Raw genomic sequence first — 21,403 nt, forward strand, 5'->3', positions numbered from 1 at the left:
GCAGGTGGAAAGGCCCTGATCTCCTGTTTGTATACAAACAACAAGATCCCATAAAACTCATGGACGACATGTATGGGTCACTGTTTGTTGGTCTGTCTTAGAAATCCCATTGAATTTCTGCTCATTTCCTCATCTGTTGTTAGTCCACGAGAGAATGACACAGCTGCAGTATTTCTTTTTTACTATTTAACTGTGTAAGTCAACTGTCTTCACTATTTTTTTTTCTTATTAAATAATAATGTTTATATCAATATTTGTGAGGTCACCGAGCAGCGATGTGGATGCCAAAGTCTAGGCATGCAGACCGATGTTTACATGTTCTCAGCCAAAAGTCACAGACAGAGTGCATGTAGAGATCAGGTAAACCTCCCATGCAGCTCAGATATGGTATCATGGACATATTAAGACATGTTAGCTCGGACATGTTCGTTCAAACATGTTAGCTTGACCAAAGCCCATTTGGAAAATCCTGTGCCCTGTCTATATTGTGCCACGTGACATTTTAGTTTGTATAAGCTGTAGTCGTTTATGAATGTTAGTTTGGTTCAGCACTGAATTCCACTTCATTTATTGGGCACAATTTGTATTTTTAAACTGAACAAACCGGAGAGATCCTGAGTTTAAATCTTGGCTGTATAGAATTTTTTGTTTAAAGCATTCGCTGTAATGTTTTGCTTAAAATAATAGTTTGAAACACACTGATTCTAAGCTTTATTATTTTTTATTTGCACTGAAAACCGAAAACAAGTGATTCAACTTGGGAAAAAAAATACTGAGTTAATTCCTTACAAGTAATCAAATAAAATGTATCCAAGTAAATACTTTAAACTTATTAAGTTGCCACGTTGCCCTGCGACAGACTGGCGACCTGTCCAGGGTGACCACGCCTCTCGCCCGGAACGTTAGCTGGAGATGGGCACCAGCACCTCCCGACCCCACTGAGGGACAAGGGTGTAAAAGAAAATGGATGGATGGATGGATGGATGGATGGATGGATGGATGGATGGATGGAAGGAAGTTGCCACGTTAAACATATGTAAATAAAGTATGTTTGACAAACTTAATTAGTTTACATGTAACAAATGAACTCGATGTTTTAAAGATGGACCTCCATCCTCTTTTTTGTCTGTGTGGTGGTTGTGTTGATTGGAACATTGCTGGCTACCAACTGGGTCAAAGGTTCTGGTTAAGAGCCAGGTTTGACCTCATGCATATTCAGCAGGCCCTGCTGTAGAGGAGGGGAGGGAGAGTACATGTGGGTTATAAATGAACAGAGTCCACGAGTTTCCACAGACTGGAACTCACCAACAGGATAAACGTGCGACTCAGCAAAACAAGAACGTCATTTACAGTAAGTATGTCTTTTTTCTCCCCCAAAGATTCTGTTCTAAGATGATCAATAATGTTTGAACCTGGAGGTAGAAGACATTAAATGACTGTAAACACAAGTTTGTTTTAGTGAAAATGTAATATTTAAAAATTCTAGTAGTAGCCATTCAAAACATGACTCACTAGTTCCTGTTTAAATCTATTGAAGTGGTCATAATTTAAAGCTACAATACTTCATGCAGCAGGACACTTAAAGTAGCAGCTAATGTAACTTTTGAGGTAACACTTTATTTGAAGGGATGTGCATAAGACTGACATGACACCTGCCATGAACACGAGAGCCTTCATAAATATTTATGAGTGTCCTCATGAAATTTGATTTGGTAAATAAGGACACTTTTTAACAAAGTTGCATTACAGTGTCAATTTTGCATTAAAAGAGTCATTATTTACCGAAGGACACTTAATGACAGCAGTCGTAAACATTCATGAAGACTCCTACATGTTCATGACAGATGTTATGTCATGTTTAGGACAGCGTCACCCACCCTTCAAATAAAGTGTCACCACTTTTGACGATTTAATACAAAATATACATTTATTTAAATTTACTTGTAGGGAGATGGGTCACTGAATGTTTGGAACCTTTAGGCTTTACTTGTCTTTACCCCATAGCATCATCTTTTCTGTCTTCATTGACAGGCAGCCGCCGGAAATGGAAACCATGCAGGAGTTGATTCCATTTGCAAAGGAGATGCTCCGTCAGAGAGCCAACCGGAAGCTGCTGAAGGTTTACCTGCTGGGCTCCGTGCTGGCGGTGCTGGGCACGGCCATCGGGCTGGTTGAGACTCTCTGCCACCCCTTCTCTTCAGGTGAGCCGCTGGATGCAGAGATGCTCCTCATGTTGACCTCGGACCAGAGAGAAGTTGAAGCTGATGCTCAGGCCACCCTGAAAGCCGGGGGACAGGAGGAGGAGGAGGAAGAAGAGGAGGAGGAGGAGGAAGAGGAGCTTGTTCCAGAGAGCCAAGCAAACACCAAGAACCCGACCCTGGCTAAGATCCATAGACTCAGCCAGCGAAACCTGGCCAACCGCCTGCATGCTTCCTAAGTCCACTGCAGTAAAGCAAGATGGCTGGAAATATTTATTGGAGACTGCTACTGCCACACCATTTTTGGTGTGCAACTCGCACAAAAGACGGAAGTTTTTCAGAGTAATGGTGTCTGAACCGCCACCACACGCTGCCAGCTGATGGCCATGGCTTTGACGGACTGTCAGAATATGATGGGCAGGCACTGCAACGGTCAGAGGTTTCTGAAGTCATAGGGAGAGACAGAGAGAGAGAGAGAGAGAGAGAGAGAGAGAGAGAGAGAGAGAGAGAGAGAGAGAGAGAGAGATTATTAAACAGCACCTGTAAGCCACAACATCATGAGTGAGTCTGAGGAATTTACTCTGCAGTGCCACCTACTGGCAGCTGGTTGTGGGAGGAGAAGGAAGAAGTTTGCTGTAGATGTTATCCAACTGTAAATAATGCTATATTTTGTTACATTCTATTAAAGTTTATTTTATTCATATCTGATTTGCTCATGGTTTGTCTTTACAAACACTCTGCTGTGTTTCTGCTCAGTCAGGCAGGAAAAGCGGCTCGTTGTCATAAACCATGTGGTCAAGGTCAATAAATCTGAGAAGTTGGCAACATCTGAGAACAGTTCAGAGGTAGAACAACACTGTCCTGTTTTCATCCCCAACATTGCTACCTGCATGATGGCTCAGAGACGTTGTGTCACTTAAAATTACACAAATTAAAATAAGTGGCCTATTTTCTACATCTTTCTCTGTGTTGTGCTGAAAACATGTCTCATTTTGGGACTGAGCTAATCTGGTTCAGATCTTATTCAGTAGATGGGCACCACATGGTCCCATTTGATAATCATAATTCTGGGTGAACAAAAGTGAATTGTGGGGTTCGTCACGGTTCTGTTCATCAGCCGCTTTCATTTAATGTCTGAGATGCACCTACGAAACACCATAACAACAATAACGTTTGGAGGCAGAAATATCAAGGAATCTATAGAAATAATCTGTATTCACAACTCCAGACACGTCATTAAAGATGCATTTTATTGAGATCAGGTTTTGAGACCAGCAGGAGGACAGAGTAATTACAGAAGGACGTAGGGAGCCTCTAGTGACCTCTAGTGGGAACTGGAGTAAGTTCAAGGGACAAAACGAACCCAACCAAAGCCATCGTTCACACAGCAGACAGAAATCTGAATCAAATAACGATGATTCATGACAGGCTAGAACTGAAGGAAGAGAATAGTGATCATGTGACCTACATGTTTAACACAGTTAATAGTAAATAAAGAACTTTTCTTTTTTTTTTTTTACATCAAAACATATTGCACTACTGGCATGTTATTGTCTAACTACAAGGTAAGACGAGACGGAGCCCAACAACATTTCTTATAAAGCACAATTTATACATAAAACAATTCAAAGTTGCTTCATAGAAAATCAGAAGGCAGACGTTTAAATATCAGATACAAATATCAGATATGATCTGCATATCTGATGCAAATGTTTTCATCAGAAATGCAAAAAATGTTTTATCAACATCTTTATGTTTATGTTGATAAAAATAAAAATTTTGATAAACAATTTTTATGTTTATCAAAATTGTCACCATGTTGGGACAGTATGTTATGAGACAAGAAAAAAAGATTTCCTTCACCTCCTCCCTGAGTGACTGTTTCTGTCTGAAGAAACGCGCCACTCATGATTGAAAACAACCAATCAGAGCCAGGAGGAGGGTCTTAGCGCTGTCAATCAATCATGTACCCTCTGCTCTATGTGCAAATGGCGGTTACAGGAAAACTGTTTATTCACCATTGGTGGCCATTATTACTGGTCTCAGCATTCATAGCAGACTATGGCTAGCTGTAGCGTAGCAGAGAGCAGGAAGAGATGAAAAAGGGGTATGAGCAGCGCCATATAAAGTGTGATTGACAGCGCTAAGACCCTCCTCATGACTCCGACTGGTTGATTCTAGTTAGCACTGGCGGAAAGCAGAGGAGCTCATTTTTTTCAGATTGACGGTTTCAAAAAATGTATTTTTTATAAAGTTCCATACTGCAGCTTAGCATTTTTTTTTAGCAATATAGGAGCTTACCTCAAGTCAATATCTGATGAAAAGGTCCGATTTATACTGTACTGACAGATTTTCTTACTTACAGACACAAACATAGTCCTCAGCTAAAATTTAGAAGTTTATGGGACTTCACTGTAAATGATTTATATCTGTTAAAGCATTGTTTTAGCCATTTCCCCCTAAATATCTCATTAGTGAATTCCAGTCTAAACCCAGTTTGAGTAGTAAGAAATATGGCTGTCTTTGACTCATCTACACTGCAGGGCTGATTGTTTGCCCTACACTCCACTGTTCTGATTGGCTGACAGCAAGCTTTGTTGGGTCACAGCTGAATCAGCAACAGGCCCAGAAGCATGGCGCGGTGAGATAGAGCAGAAACAATGAAATACACATAAATACAGAATGAATGGTGGAAAAAAGATTGTTTTTTTTCTCTGGATGTCCACCTTCCTTCTGCAGACCAGTTCAGTGCTAGAGGCTTTAACTGCGACCTTCACGTCCCACTCTCGAGTTGTAACCTAGAGCTATACTGTTTATTTGCAGTCAGACATTCATTTTTGAATGTAATTGACCTTTTTTTTTAAAACAAATAAAGACCAGTAAGAACAATAACAGTGACAATAGTCAAACACAAAACTTCGTTGTTAAAGCAATTAACACATTAAGACTGAGATATACAGTATATATCTCAATGTGAGAGATATATTTCAAATGTTAGGGCCATTTGAAATATATGGCCCTAACATATAATCAACAGAGATCAGTGACAATGACAATAATTTAATGATTACAACAGTTCAGAAAAAAACTTGATGAAATCAGGCCAAATCCATTGGTGGCTGCCTAAATTGTACTCCCACAAGCTGCTTTTTTCTTTGCTTTATAGAAAAAAAATAACATACAGTTCATTCATTTTATTTCCTCTAAATTTGCATACTTACACTTTATGTCTGTACACAGTGAGCACATGAAGCAGGAGAAGCTCATAAAGCTGTTTCTGCACTTTGATTCTACAGCAAACGGAGCAGGTCCCGTTCAGGGCCGGGCCAACGAATTAATGTGAAACATTATTGTTGTTTTTCTATTTTTTTAAAATTAATTTATGACTTTCAAGACAAAGCTCAAAGAGAGAGTGCCATCTAGGGCCATAAATGATCCATGTTTATCCTGTTGAAGGACTGAAATGTTTTGGAGGGCTTGCAGCAGAGTGACATCCAGCAGGTGGCGCCCTAGCAGATTCCTTTCCATGTATAGGATGTTTTGCTTCCAGCAGCCACAGCAGAACAAAGGAACAATGTAAAGCTCTAAGCATGAAGCCACGGAGTAAAAAGCTTTATAGTAAAAAGGAGTTGATCATCAACAGTAGAACATTTACACACACTACCTGGAGCAGGTTCATGTTTTAAGATGAATCATTTCTGACTCAGTAGAGAACAACTTATTGGATGATCAAGGATAACATTTTCTTTTCTGTGTTAAAATGTTTAACATATTTTTTGTTTTTTGCCAATTAAATCCTTTACAGAAAGGTTGCCATGACAACCCTCCTGTCCCCTGCTCTTACTAAAGTGCTCAGCTCTGCACTTTAGTAAGAGCTTAGAGCACCATTTGAAAAAAAAAGAAAAAAAAAAGTCAAATTAACATGACTGGGTTGATGAGAAGGATTTTCTTGCCTCTGTTTTTAAGGATTAGACAGGATTAGAAAAGGTTGCTATTAGATACCAGAGCTAACACACACTCTTTGCCAAGCCCCACTCTGACTCATCTGAGCAATCTAGGACTGAAAAGTAGAACTACAGAGGCGGGTTTTTATGTGGACAAGGATGTAAATACATCCTGGTTTGAGATTGGGGACAAAAAGTTTCTTTAATTACTTTTAGCGGTGTGAATGTTCAGCCCAGAGATTTAATCTCATTCACATTTGAGCCAAGGAGGAGCTGTCCCATTGGCTCAAGATCTAACAGGGATGAATGATAATTAGCTCAGGTCTGTACACCAATTTACAATCGCATTGTAACAAGTGAGGACAAGCATTTCTGTGCTGTAGAATAACAGTAATTGGATTTTGAAAACAGCTAAAACTGATGCTCATCAACTCATACGGTTTTTTCCAAGTGAGGTTTTTTATGAAGTTCTTTTTAGCAATAGCTTCCTTACATGTAGGGAGTGTCAAAGTTTAACCCTGAAATAGTTTGGAACAAGTTTGTTTAACTTCTGCTAATAAACAGCAGGTCTGGAGCTTATAAGGAAACATGATTTTTCACCTTTTTACTGGTCCATGTAGTTTTTGTGGTGTGTCAGTGCTTGAAGTCCCTGTAGACAGTCAAACTTTACCGTATTACAAGGAGCTGACAGCGGTGTCAGCATGGTTGCTTTTATGACTGAGCAAATGGATGAATCAGGCATCTGAAGAAGGAACTTACCCTTCAGTGTTGTATTTGCATAAATGGAGAGGTTATATAAAGAAAAGAAAAAAGAATCACATCATGTTAAAACATCAACAACAAACTGGAACAAACATAGAGCTACAGAAAGTCTAGGAAAAGCTTAAAGAAAAAGCAGAGATGGAACATTAAAGGGGAAGTATTATACGATTTCCAGGCATATAGTACCATTTTATAGCACAATCAAGTAACTTATGTTACCTTAATTTATTATAAAAATGCTGTATAAATCAAATATGACTCAAAAGAAATTAGACTTTAATTGAATGTCTTGAAATTGGGCCTCTGTGTCTGTCAAAGTAAGCCTGGCTGTCACGAGGTTTGTGTGGATGTTTCCACGGTCGGTTCGTCATTAATACGTCAGATCTGAGGCATTCAGCAGTTTACACAAGTCTATTACAAATGAGGTCACACGCTGCTTTAGGCTGCTTCCTCTACAGCTTCGTCTATGGTCTACAAAGCTGTAGAACGGAGACCGAATCGTTGCTCGACTGCATTGTGACTTCAAAAACGGAGTAAAAGATCACTGCACTCATTCAGATTAAACCTTTGATACAACTTGTTTTATTTGCATGGCACATGTTTACAATAAGAGTCGTCTCTTATTAGCACTGGCCCAATTCACAGACATGAACTCATTAAACAATGTTCTGAATTTCCTTCTCCACAGTCACTTTGCTGAACGGGAGATGTTTGCAAACTACACTGAGGATAAATATGGTTTTATTACGGTTCAACAAAACAGTTCACATTCAAACTACACAGGCAGACCATACCCTGCTTTACCAGTTTAAAGATCAGCCATATTGCAAAAGCAAGGCGGTAGAGTAGCGCTGGAAAAATAAACACATCAGACTAAGCAGTTTTTACTGCAAGCATGATCAGGTAATAACAAGCCGGTCTTGCTATTACTTTGACGTATTCTTGTCGCTAACAGGTGACCAGCGAGAGTTTAGATAATCTACTAGCTGATTCTGGAGAGTGAAAGTATGTGTGGCTCAAGAGAACAGCTGAAACAGATTTAATTACAGATTCAAACAAGCCTGGTGTTTCTGATGCAGGGCTGGACAGGCTACAAAACTAAACCATGTTCCTCCAGCTCCCACTGACCTTCTGCTTTCCGCTAATGAAGGGATCGCAAAACTGACCGCATTGGACCAACCTCTACGAATAAATGTTTTGCTGTCATGACCACTGGTGAGAGCATCGCCGCGTCTGTGAAAACCAGGAAGTGGAAAGAGTCAACACGGATTGTCGCCGGGGCTGGCCGCTGGGTCGGTGGGGTTCCTGCTGACCGGCGTGTGAGGGCTGACCTTTGCCACTCGCTGTTCCTTGGTGTTTGCACAGTTGCAGGGAAAGAAAGTGCAGGAGGCGCAGGTTGACTTGCAGCATGGCAAGAAACGGCAGATGCTGAGCCGCCACAGGAACCAAGCAGGCGACCAGCAGCACCAGCAGAGAAACAAACCCCCCGCCACTACACCCAGGACGATGTATAAAGCCAGCAGGGAAGAGGAGGAGGAGGAGGCTGCAGTCAGGAAAGGAAGAAAAAAAAACAAAAAAAAATTAGAGTTACAGCGCTGTCCAAACGTTTGCCATCAGGAGTGGAAATGTCAAGCTGAAAGTTCTTTCTACTTCATAGGGGAGAGACTCTCTTTTAAACAGCAATGAATCAAAAAGCTGTGAGTTCAGAAAGGGCTGTCTCTGGTGTGAGGGCAAGTTTGTTTTTATTTGGATTTTTAAGTCAAGTTAAAACAGATTCGTTTTGTTTTTGATCTGCCAATTTTAAAGCAAAGTAACAATAAAAATACCTCAATAGTAAAATGTTGGATTAGAATCAGAATTAAAAGTCAGTCTCTTATTTTTCCACAGATTATTCTGCTGTCTCCTGTTTAATTAGTTCAATACACGCCAAAGATCCTGCTGAATCTGAGCGACATTTCCAACTCAGCTCTTAAAGGGGCAGTGTTGTGTTTTTCAGGCACATAGTGACATTTTATAGCACAGTCCAGTAACCATGTTACCTTAAGTTGTTAAAAATGCTGCATTTATCAAATATGACTTAAAAGAAATTTGACGTTGCAATTTAATGTCTAGGAATTGGCCTTTTCTTATTTTTAAAAACTCCTGCTCTTTCTGAAACTCCCCCTCTATCAACCCTTTTAGACGTTTTATACAGTGGTTCCTATAATCAGCTAAGCTGATGGGTTAGGGTTCCATCAGGTGTTTGCAAATTGCTGGTGGCTAGTCTTTTCACAGCAGACAATAAACCGCTTCCAGCAACTCACAGGCCAGCCAAAACAGGAATTGGTATTTGAGTATACTTATTACAGGTTATTTAAAGCCATGTACAGGTAGTTTTAGTAACTATTTAGGGTTAAAAGCAATCCACCAATGACGTCCAAGAGGATGTTTGGAAGCTGCAATGTTTCTGCTGTTCGAGTAAAAACAAAAAAAAAAGACTATTTTTCAAACAGTACTTACCAGTTACTGACTCCCGCCTCAGACTGCTGCCTGTTACACTGCAGTTCAGACACGTCCCACCAACATGGGTTGGCAGACTCACCAAGGACAGGGTTGGTGTAGAAATCTGGGGCGAGCGTTCAGCAGGTGAAAGCTGACCTGATGTCCAGCCACAATTTTATTAAAATGATAAAATGGTGAAAATGTATTTTGGAGCTTTGGGGTTTTTTTGTTTTGTTTTTGCACAAACTCACCTTTGCAGCCTGTTGTCAGATTTTCCTCCAAGTCACTTCCATCTCCACAGTTGTCAACGACTTTATCGTCACACACAAGACTGACGGGGATGCACTTTCCATTTCTGCAGGTGAAGTAGGGCTCACTTCTACACTCTGACTGGTTGAACCCTGAAAATGTAAGTGTCAAGAAGTTTGCATTAAAAGGGAAACTGCCACCATAAGGACATATTTTACAACTTACAGTGCTCTCCTCAATGAGAGCCCCACTAAGTGGGAGAGAGACCCCTGACAATGATTATGAAATTGCAAGAGTAATTGAGTAAAAATATATATATATATTGTGGTACTCTACTTGAAGATAGGTTTTGGTTACTCAGTATGTCTGTATGCAGCACTCATAGCCCTTCATCAAAACTCTCACTTGGGTAATCTGAAGGTTTTTAACTCAAAATGTTAAACTTCCTGATAGTGAAGAACTACAATAATCCAGCCTTGTTTGTAACAAACACATGGATCAGTTTTTTTTTTTCTTTGATTGTGGGACAGGGTTTTTTTACTTTAGAAATATTGTGCAGAAGGAAGTCCTAGAAATTTGTTTAATATGGGATTTAAATAGCTTGTACTGGAAACCAAGGTTCATCACATTTTACTGGAGGTGAGACTAGGTCATCTAGGGTAAGACGACTACAAATTTGCATCCTAGCGTCAGCCATAAGTTTGTCAGTATTTTGGAGAACTAATAAATCCAGCCAGAGTCCTAGAATCAAGACCTGCTCATGTCCCATAGTGAGATGAATGCTGTCTCTAGGAATCAGAACTAGTTTTTTCTGAAATCTTCATAATTGTCAAAGCAACCTGCATAGTTTTCTCAACTATGCAGTCATTTGGCCAATGACCAAATGACTGCATGTAGCCAAATATCCCGTCAAGGGTCACATCAGGAAAGGAACCAGAGAAAAATTTATTTTAGTGACCCTGGATTAGCCCATCCAGGTGCCGTTAATCTCTACAATGCCCTTACTCAATTCATGCCAATCCTTAGGCAGCAGTTTCAGGTAGGATTTTATGTTGCCCATTCTGGACCCATGAATACACATGACCATGACCACTGCTTCAAACTACGCTCCTACATACCAACACCTGTTTGGTCTCACATCCCAGCTGACTCTTAAAAATGGCTTTCTGCTGCTGCATTCACATTTAGGAAAACCTTGTAGCTTCACAGTTTTTCTTGGTGTGTTTAACTTGCTTAGGTGTTACAATAACCATCCATCCATCCATCCATCCATTTTCTAACACCCTTGTCCCTTAGTGGGGTCAGGAGGGTTGCTGGTGCCTATCTCCAGCTAACGTTCCTGACGAGAGGCGGGGTCACCCTGGACATGTCGCCAATCTGTCGCAGGGCAACACAGAGAGACACAGGACACACAACCATTCACACACACACTCACACCTATGGAGAATTTGGAGAGGCCAATTAACCTGACAGTCATGTTTTTGGACTGTGGGAGTAAACCGGAGTACCCGGAGAAAACCCACGCATGCACAGGGAGAATATGCAAACTCCATGCAGAAAGACCGGGGCCGGGAATCAAACCCAGAACCTTCTTGCTGCAAGGCAACAGCTCTGTTACGATAACCAACAATAACTTATTCTCTATGGCAGGTTGCAAGTTTCAGTTTGTTTGAACATGAGTTGAACCTTTATTCAGAACGTCGATGTGTCTGTCCTACCCAGTCTGAAGGAAGTGAAATCTCCAACAAAATCAACCCTGGGCTGAGTCCCCCGCGTCACCAGCCTCAGGGTCAAGTAGTTTCCTGTGGACAGCACTGGCCGGGGAGAAGTCTTCCCGCAGAGGGGAGGCCCAAGAGCTGGGGAGTTCCGGTCTCTTCCGTCATAGAACTGAAGGTAGGAGCCGGCATAACACGGGTCTTCTGGGCTTTCACCGGACGCGGGATCAAGTCTTGAGTTGAGAAAGGCGGAGCTACGTGAGGACTCTTGGGCGAGAGGGGCGGGGCTTAAAGGAGCCACTCTGAGCAAACTGTAGACTAGGAAAAAGCGAAAGTAGAACTGGACCTTGTCTTTAGGTGAGCTGGCCTGCATGGTGAGGTGACAGTCGGTCCCCATGGTCACAAAGTAGTACTTTTTGGATTCCTGGTGTGACTTGACGATCATTCCGTCTCTCCGGATTGTTTGGCCACAGAAATCCACCAGGTTCACTAAAAAAGAAGAGAAAAAAGTTACTGAATTATTCCAGTGAATAGTAAAAACACGGTACGAGACTTCACCTGCCTTTTTTAAACAAATGAAAAGAGTGAACCATTGGTTTTATTTCAATTTTATTCATACAGTGCCAATTCAGAACAAATGTCTCGAGTTTTAAGTTTTTGCCATATTTTTGTAACTGACCTTTTTAATGCATAATTCTTACTGGGTTTTTTTTCCAATTTATGACCATGACAGGGTTTATTAGCACCGTTTGCAAGGGGAACAACTGAATCCTCTTGGACTAATATCAAAGTATGCTGTTCTTACCCTGTTCTTACCCTGGTTGACTCACACTAGTTATGATGTCATTTGTACATTATCATAATGTGATGCGACAAATTAAACATGAACTAGGTCAGTTAAACATATCACTCCAAAACCGTTGAACATATTAAACATTGAATTCTGTTTTTAAGACTGAAAAAATAAAGGCCTACCTCGCCAGTCTCCATGTTAGAACATTATTTGAATAAAAGCAAAGACTTTAACAATGAACAATGAACAGCCACCTTAAATATTTCAATAATGTTACAGATGATCATACTGGTCTGCAAATAAATAAGCAAAGTGATCAGAGTTTTGACAATCTGAGGAGCAACTCAACGCTCATCTATAAGCAAAAACAGAACAGATGGGTGGTGAAATCCAGCTCCTCCAGCCCCACATCCACTCACTGGTCTACCAGCTACTGGCTCTGGGCCACAGGCCAAATAATGAAGAAATTTATGACCATTACAGGGTTTATTAGCTCTGTTTCCCTTGGCAATAACTAAATCTTCCTGGACCGACCTCTAGGAATGTCCCAACGGCTGGAGACAGGAGCCCCTGTTGATGGGAAATGGCTAAAAACAAATACAAAACATCAAAGCTAGTGTCTGCTTACGAAAACCGTATAGTATTCACCGAAGTGCTGATGTCAATGGAACATTACTGAGTAGAAAAGGGCAGCACTATGGTTTGGGACAAGCTTTCTTATTGGTGACTCATCTCACACTTTGTGTCCATTGTGTAAAAAACCCCAAAACGCCCATACTCGGTCCTCGAGGGCCGGCACCCTGCATGCTTTAGTCTCTCCCTGGTGGTATTAACCTTTTCAGCATGTCAATGTTCTTCTTAGGTCATCTAACAAGCCATCTTTTGATCCAGGTGCATTAAACCAGAGCGAGAACTAAAACATGCAGGATGCCGGTCCTGAAGGACCGACTTTGGGCACCACTGCACTAGACTAATTCAGTTTTTACAAATAGAATAGTCATGAATCCAAATTACAGTTCTGACATCATTGGAGGTCAGAACTGTAAAGTAAATTCACCAAACATTTTATTTTGAACCCACAATCCTCCTTACTACTCTCCAAGTAAATTAGAAACCTTCTGTCATTTTCCAATTTTGTGTCATTTGTGTGACGTCAATGGGGAAGTTGTGGTCAAATAGGTCTCCTGTGCGAATATATCACCCATCGTCATTTGTTAAACTTCTGAATATTGGTTGTACATCACCCAACCTTCTCTTCCATCTATCATTATGAGCAGTGGTGTCCAAAGTCGGTCCTGGAGGGCTGGCATCCTGCATGTTTTAGTTCTCTCCCTGGTTTAACGCACCTGGATCAAATGATGGCTCATTAGAAGGCCAAAGAAGAATACTGACATGCTGAAAAGGTTGTTACTACCACCAGGGAGAGAACTAAAGTATGCAGGATGCCGGCCCTCAAGGACCGACTTTGGACACCCCTGGTTATGAGTGTTCCCGTACTGTCTGGAAATAATTAAGATTTTAATTCTTAGGGGATTTTCCTAGTAAAAGAAATTAAAGTTGAAAATGTCAATATTTAATTAAATGAAGTTAACATTAATTCAAAGTTATTTATGAAAAGTTTATTCTTAAGAACAGTTGGAAATAATTCCAAAGGAACTAGAAAAATTGCTGTTCCATGAGAAACAGCCGCGAGAATGCAAATCTGCAGAATGATTGCTGCAGCATGTGCAAGAAAGAGCAGAACAAAGCTTTAGAAGTAGGAAAAAAAGCAGAAGAAAGCTACAGTCATACATGGTAGAAATCTTTTGCAATATGGTAAATTTAGCAAAAGATAAAGCATAATTCAGCAAAAGCAGAAATTTACACAAAACTGGAAATATTTGAAAAAGTACAGTAGTAAAATATTTTAAAAAGTACAACAGTAAAATTCAGCAAAAGATATTACATAATTCAGAAGCAGAAATTTGTATGCAACCTGAAATGTTTCAAAAAGTACAATACTAAAACAAGGCAAAAGATATAGCATAATGCAGCAGCAGAAGAACATTTTGATATATGAATTGCTAAAATTGATTAAAGTGTGCAAAAGATCCTTGTAGATAGTAAGACCAGTAAAAGCAAAAAGCATCTGCAGAAAGGTAGACAAAATAATGCTGACACACAGATACAAAGAGCACAAGAAAGAAACACATTGAAGAAAAATAAATAAAAGAAAAACAGAAACTTAAGTGTGACTGCAGTAATGTATTCTCACCTATAATAATAAAGAAAAACAGAAACACGTGCAGCTGTGTGCATGTGACCAGATAAAGCAGACAAAACACATTAAGAAAAAGAGTCCTTTTGACCATAACACAATGTTCCTTATAAATTTCTTGTAACATTTTTGGTCTGTAAAGACGCAAGATTAATAGTTTCTTTTAAGAAGGAGATTTTAGTTCCATTCGTCTTTATTTTTCAGAATGTAGAGTCAGGGCTTCTTTCTATTTTTTTTTATATATAATCCGTATGTTTGTCCTTAACTTGATTTTTGTCAGCACATAAGCTCCAGTTCATACCAAACTAACTTTTAGCCACAAAAGAGATTTTTTTTTTTCGAATAACAGCTGAATATGCAATCGTGTTTCTAATGAGTCAAATCTCAGACTGTTACATTGAACATTTTAATATTTTAATGTGTATTTTCTGCCATTTTGTAAATATGGCAATGTTCACAGAGCAAGCTATGTCTGTTGCAAAAAATAAGAAAAAAAAAAATCAGTTTTCAAAAGTAAAGTATTGAAATATTTTTTGTTTCACTCTATTGAACATTGTGATTTCATCAAATTTTGCTCTATTTTCAACAAATCATAATAAAACAAATTTGAACTGACAAACATCTCCAGCGATGACTTTGGACAGCAAAAATACTTTTACTGTACATTTAAAATATTTTTTTCGGTGTTGCACTTTTTAGCAGCACAAATGCCTAAGCAGTGACCAGTCCCGCCATTTTGGATGTCAGAGTTACGACACTGGGAGTACTGTCCCAATTGTAATCTGCGCACTCAAACCTTTATGTGCATTTCAACTGAGTCCACACTTTATAGAGTGGCATAGGGTGCAGCCTGAGAATTGGGACTAGGAAATGACACATCAGGAAACACGCTCTTTAGGGCAGAGCTTAGATAGAGGCCTAGAAACTCAGTCAATCCTGTGATTGGTGGCTTCCTGTCCAGCAGGAAGTTGTGAACAGAGTTTAAAAGTTGCTGCAGGACTGCAGACATTCACAGGAAGCTGGACCAGCAATGACTCTGCTGAAAGTTCTGCTACTGCAGCTGGAGCTGGGTGAGTTGGACACATTTCCACTGGCTCTCAATGCTATGAATTATGTTGATCTGTGCTTTATTTCTTTATTTATTTCTTTATTTATTTCTTTATTTATTTTTGTTCATTATAAAACTGTCATGTTGGTTCCTTATTTCTACTGTGTGGATTTAATTAGCTAAAAACAGCAGCTTTCTTCTCCAGGTGTTGCAGTGAGTTCAGTGTCTCTGCAGAAGAGGATCATTGGAGGTCAAAACTGTAAAGACGATGAGCGACACTATCATGTGAAGGTCTATAGATATGATCACACAAAATATGAAATCTGTGGAGGATCTCTGATCAGTGATCAGTGGGTTCTGACTGCAGCTCATTGCTGGAACTCAAATCCAGGATGGTAAGTGAAGAAAAGTTTTACTGAAAAATCACCAATAACTGATTGTTTCTTTAACAATTGTGTCTTTCTTGCCTAGGGCTAATGAGGCACATGTAGGACTTCATCCTAACAGGGGTCGAAGGAACATTTATCCAATCACTCAACGTGAGGTTTATAGAGACAGCAACAGTCGTGAACATGACATCATGCTTCTGAAGCTGCAAAGCAAAACAACAATCCAACCAGTCAAACTACCTGACTGTCCAGATACTCTCCCACTGTAAGTTTTACCTTCTCAACTTTCAGAATTTGGTTCTTGATCTGCCAGATGAGACAAAGTTTATCCAGGAAAATTTTTGACCTCTGATCTCCCAGAGTTAGCCATTTTTCTTAATGTGATTTATTTTTAGCTTTGTTTTTCTTGTGTTTCAGCGGCACCAAGGTTCAGTTGGCAGGATATGGAGACGTAAGAGTTGGCCCTTTTAACAAAAGAAGTGAGATGAATGTTCATGTTTTTGTTATTACCTCAAAATGATTCAGATAATTCAAATAATTTTTTGACTCTCTGCTGAAGCTGAACTTAGAAACCTTGTTGAAGTTTTGATTATCAAAAACTCTCTGAGATAAACTGCTTAAAGCTGAAATAGAAAGTTCTGAGAAAACTGTGCGCTTAGCCTGAAAATTTGAACAAGTACACATTACAGTCCTTCCCCTGTAAAGTGAGCAGGATGTGCATGAGCATTGATCTACAGCACTAAAACCCTCCTCTGATTGGTTGTTTTTGACCTGAAGTGGTGCATTTCTGCAGATAGCTAGAAAAAAGGGAGGAGATCAAGCTTTTCATAGATTATATGTCTCAAATTAACTATGAGAACAGTGACAGTTTTGATAAAAATGTAAGAGATACATTTTATACAAGTAACATCCTGCAGTTTAATAACCACAGACAACAAGGCGATATCCTGAGCAAAATGTGTCAACACTTAAACAGACCTTACATGTTTATGTTGCTTTTCTTCTACAGTCACACATCGTCCAAATGATCTTCAGTGTGCAGAGTTTAATATTGGTAAACATGAAAAGTTGGAAGAGCTACTAGCAAAAGACGAGGACTTTGAGTTCAGTTACCAGAAGTGGTACAGCGTGAGCAGCTCTAAGAAGGACACGTCTTTCGTACGTCAGTCTTTAAACAATTTTCTGCAAAAAATTTAGACATTGTTTCTATCTTACTGGATAAGTCACAGCAGTAAAACAACAAAAAGCTTTGTGTTTGTGACAGGGTGACTCTGGTGGAGGATTTGTGTTTTTGTTCAAGAACAGGCTGTTTGGCATTTGTGTCTTCACTGGAGATCCACTGTATGCACTCACTGCACCAAGTGCTTTCCTGGATGTCTGTGCCTACAAGAAGTGGATAGATGACACAATTAACCAAAACCCCTAGGTTGCTAGGTGTCTGTATTGTGGCTAAATGTTCCCAGCATCATAAAATCATAAAGTTCAAGTTAATCTTTAAATTTCACTTTTCAGTCGATTCATTTTCTGGTTTACAGCTGAATTATTTGGGGATTTAAGTTAATGTGTACAAGTTAATCTGTAATAATATCTTATTTCTCAATAAGTAAAGATACTGATTGTAACAATTAGTAAATAAATAAATGGCTGTTATCTGATCAGATTGTCTCTCTTGTGCTTATTTCTGGTTGTTAGTGAAGAAAATAGCACATATTGAACTTTAAAGGCTGTTAAACAAACTTAGAATCCAGAAAAACTACTTCCAGAACAGGAACATTAAAAATTTTTAATAAAGTCCTGAGGATACTTACTTACTTATATTTATCTAGCAATCCATAACAGGGATTAGAACAAACTTAGAATCCTGAAAAAAAGTACTTTAGCAACTACTCTTTATTCCACCAGCCCAGAAAAGGAATTAGACCAGAGGATACTTATTCTTTTACTTTTCTTTTGCTCTTTCCTTTGGTTTGTTATTAGGCCAGAGCAGCAAAAGTGCCATGAAGGCCTATTGCAATCATAGTGTTAATTATTAAACACTATGATTACATAGTGTTTAATAATAAACATCTAAAATAAGTTGTTTTTTTGGGGTTGAAAAAAAAGTTAAAAGTTGTAAAATAAACTTTTTTTGCAAAATGTAGCAAAAAATAAACATTGCTATACAGAAAAGTTATATTTTGCTGTATGACTGGCGATATTTTACAGTACTGCATAATTCATCAGAGGCAGGAATTTTTATAAAACCTGAAATATTTCAAAAGGTACAACAGTAAAATTTTGCAAAGATATAGCATAATTCAACAGAAGCACATTTTGTATAAAACCTGAAATATTTCAAAAAGTTCAGTAGTAAAATATTTGAAAAAGTACAATAGTAAAATATAGCAAAATATATAGCATACATTATTTCTGTACAGGTAATTATGCATAAACAGAACCATTGTGTTTGTCAACAACCAGGACAAGTTCAAAACACGTCAATTACTAGAGTTTATACCAATAACTGACAACAGTTAAAGAATCCCACCATAGGATTATATTGTAACCCTGAAAACATTCTAAAATCTGCATAAAACTTAAATCGCTATCGTGGAAAAACCAAAAGAAATATCAAAAGACATTTGAAGATAGTTTAAAGTCTTGTGACTTGTTGAAAAGTTGAATGGAGTTTATATGTTGAAGTAGGCAGAAGTAATGAGCTGTGTAAAAGCAGAATATTTTTGCAGGATTTTGTGGAATTTTGTAGAATTTCAATGTATTTTAATAGGGCAGAGATTTGCATAATAGCGCCAATATTTCAAAAAGTACAATAGTAAAATTTAGCAAAAGATATAGCAGAAATCTCCAGCAGAACGTTTTGATACATGAATTAGCACAATTGGTTAAAGTTAGCAGTAGTTAAACGCAGTAAAACGTATGAACATAATAATAAAGAAAAACATAAATTTAATTAGTGAGAATGCAGTAATGCATGTTGTTTTAGCTAAGAGAACAGTCAGTATTAGATCTTTGTAGCTCAGGGTGATGAAAATTAAGAGAAATCGCCATTAAAAACGTTTCTCAAACCGGAAGCTGCAATCGGAAGCTAATTTCCTCAAAATGATGAAAAACACATTTGACAGTCGACATCTGTGTCGAACGTCAAACACACGTTCTGTGAGAACGTCCACATGGAGCACAATAGTCCCGAGCTACAGAGTTGTTTTCATATAAAGTCGCTAATTTCTCAGCTTGTAGGTCGCCATTTTTGTTGTGACTGTGGCCAGTAGCACGTTGACTGGAGCTAATGGAGTCTAAAGCAGAAGTTGAAGTCTGAAGACTCCGCCCCTCCTCATTTGCATAATGAGGCAGAAAAGCATACAAAAATGTAAAAAGAAATAAACAGCATTAAAGAAATAAATATAGTAAAAAAAAAATAAAAAAAAACAGCAAAGAAAGAGTAAACAATAAATATTCAAATATAAAATACATAAAAATAAGCACTTAATAAAACTGAAATTAACTGATATGGTAATTATTACAAAACGGGTTAAATAAAGCCAATTAAAATGATATAAAAATTTGTCTCAGTGTGTAATTTAACTACTGCCAACGTTTATTTATCTACTGTAGTTTTTTGTGGATTTAGCCTTATCCTTATTCATTTATATACCGGCTAGACTACAAAGACTAACAAGTAACGTGTCTCGCTGTCATGTCAGGCATCTAATTTTTAAAATAGAAAAACAGGGAACATAAACAGCGGATTGAGTTTCACTGACTCCCTGCTGTCTACACAACTCTATACGCTACTCGGCGTCGTAGCTGTTCATTCACCTTTTCGCTTTTAACGAGGATCAGAAGTCTTACCCGATTCGATGGCTGAACAACAGAGAGTGTTGAAGCAGAGCAGGAGCAGCAGATCGCGATTCGGAGGCTTCAGCTCCATCTTTCCACAGGTGGAAAAGAGGAGAACGAGGAGGAGGAGAGAGGCACTGCGAGGCAGCAGGAGGATCCCCGTCTCAGCTGAGTTTTTTTTTTTTTTTTTTTTTTTGTGGGACTATAACTCAACTCTGTCGCAGAAGTTTCCACTGTTCATCATTTATCCAAGGCGTTTTCAGTTGATCCGTTCAGGTTATATTGCACAAACCTGCCATTTTATCCAGCTGCTGAAGACTATCAAAACTATTGGGGAGTGACAGGAAAGGATACATAGCGCCCCCTGTTGGCCACTCTCCCTACTAGTGTTGTCCACACTTTGTTGTGTGGACAACAAAGTCGTTGCTTCCTACTAGTAAAATGTCTTTTTTTTTTTTTTTAATCATCTGCTACTTTTCAATGTTCTATGCCTCGATTATTGAAATAATTATCAACTAATTTAGTAACTGATTAATGTTAAGTGGAGCATGGAGACTTAAAAGGTGATTTGCTGAAAGAACAGAGCAGTAATTAAGCAAAAACTGTAAAACAAAACATAAAAAAGCCCTTCTTATTCAGAACTCAAGTGGCATAGATTCACCTTCAACTGGTTCATATTCTGTTAAAAATGACCTTTTTGCTATTTATTGATTAGTTGATTTAAAAAAAAATCACTGTATTGATACTATTTTAGAAAGATTAGGAATTCTATGTTTGGATTCTATACCCATAATTTCTTTTTTGAGGCTTTCATGTTGGTGCTCTTAATTATAATGTAGAGAGACATTATAAAAAGCTACGTTTAAAAAAAAAAAATTAATCATATTGCTGCAGTGCTAAAGGACTACACAACACTCTTATAAAGTGTGGCTACATGTTGTTTGATCCCATGTCTGAGCTCACCTGTGGATAGGACTGCTTCTGGGATAAACCTGCTGTGATAACAGCTTCTACATCTGTAATCCTGCTGAGAGGCGGGATTCCTGCTGAGGCAGAGAAATACACACTCAGGCTGGAAGGGATGGTTTATTCTTACAAAAGAAAAAAAATAGGACACAAAACTTTGGACACAAAACATAAAATTACAGACATGTAATGAAAAAATATGAAGAGAAAAGCAAGTCTTCAGTGTATTGACATACCAACATGTTTATAGTCATTGTTGTTCCTGGGGTGTGATGGACTGGTGACCTGTTCCACCCCGTCACCCTGCAAGGACAGGCGGGTTTAGATGAATGGATGGATGAATTTTGAAGAAGATGGAGGAAAAAAAATATCATCCTACCTTACTTAAATCTTTCCAGAACTTTCTGTAATTAGGATTTATCTTTAAAATGATCCTTCTTCTTAAAGTTTTTTTTTCCAAAACAATTTATTTAATAACATTTCCTTACAGAACAGCGGGTCTACAGTCATCAGTCTAAAACTTAAATGACTGTTGAAAAGATGGACAATAAAATGAAAAGCAATGAAAATCTAAAGTTCCTTTAAAGAAGGCAACTGAACCAAATCAAAGAGAGCCAGGTGCCTAATATTTCTATGATATTCAACTTCAAAAATCACACTTCTGGGGTGTGCTGTGCTGTGATGGCGCAGGGGTTAAGCACAACCCACATATGGAGGCTGTAGTCCTCGACGCAGCTGTTGCAGGTTCGATTCCCGGCCTTGGT

General features: G+C 38.8%; 3 protein-coding genes across 6 annotated transcripts; 2 read left to right on the forward strand and 1 right to left on the reverse strand.

The window, feature by feature from the left end:
* Nucleotides 1–1,248: 1,248 nt before the first annotated feature.
* On the forward strand, nucleotides 1,249–2,901 carry LOC103465467 (G0/G1 switch protein 2). Its single transcript, XM_008410339.1, has 2 exons — nucleotides 1,249–1,351; nucleotides 2,032–2,901. The coding sequence occupies exon 2, from the start codon at nucleotides 2,045–2,047 to the stop codon at nucleotides 2,435–2,437; it is 393 nt and encodes a 130-aa protein (XP_008408561.1). The 5' UTR covers nucleotides 1,249–1,351; nucleotides 2,032–2,044; the 3' UTR covers nucleotides 2,438–2,901.
* A 4,562-nt stretch (nucleotides 2,902–7,463) lies between these two features.
* On the reverse strand, nucleotides 7,464–21,396 carry ldlrad2 (low density lipoprotein receptor class A domain containing 2). Of its 4 annotated transcripts, none has more exons than XM_008410344.1 (6): nucleotides 20,876–21,396; nucleotides 20,637–20,716; nucleotides 11,353–11,838; nucleotides 9,637–9,786; nucleotides 9,404–9,509; nucleotides 7,464–8,447 (listed from the first exon to the last, which is right to left on the reverse strand). In XM_008410344.1, the coding sequence occupies exons 3-6, from the start codon at nucleotides 11,792–11,794 to the stop codon at nucleotides 8,108–8,110; spliced, it is 1,038 nt and encodes a 345-aa protein (XP_008408566.1). In that variant the 5' UTR covers nucleotides 11,795–11,838; nucleotides 20,637–20,716; nucleotides 20,876–21,396; the 3' UTR covers nucleotides 7,464–8,107. The 4 variants fall into 4 exon arrangements, with proteins under 4 accessions (XP_008408566.1, XP_017160086.1, XP_008408564.1 ...); XM_017304597.1 differs by having other exon boundaries at nucleotides 20,637–20,719; XM_008410342.2 differs by lacking the exons at nucleotides 20,637–20,716; nucleotides 20,876–21,396 and adding an exon at nucleotides 19,686–20,043.
* Nucleotides 14,016–17,638, forward strand: LOC103465468 (glandular kallikrein-like). The gene is made up of 6 exons (XM_008410341.2): nucleotides 14,016–15,469; nucleotides 15,653–15,842; nucleotides 15,919–16,101; nucleotides 16,254–16,315; nucleotides 16,846–16,994; nucleotides 17,101–17,638. The coding sequence occupies exons 1-6, from the start codon at nucleotides 15,430–15,432 to the stop codon at nucleotides 17,260–17,262; spliced, it is 786 nt and encodes a 261-aa protein (XP_008408563.2). The 5' UTR covers nucleotides 14,016–15,429; the 3' UTR covers nucleotides 17,263–17,638.
* Nucleotides 21,397–21,403: the final 7 nt, after the last annotated feature.

Source organism: Poecilia reticulata, linkage group LG5, assembly GCF_000633615.1.
Source record: "Poecilia reticulata strain Guanapo linkage group LG5, Guppy_female_1.0+MT, whole genome shotgun sequence".
Taxonomy (NCBI): Eukaryota; Metazoa; Chordata; class Actinopteri; order Cyprinodontiformes; family Poeciliidae; genus Poecilia; species Poecilia reticulata.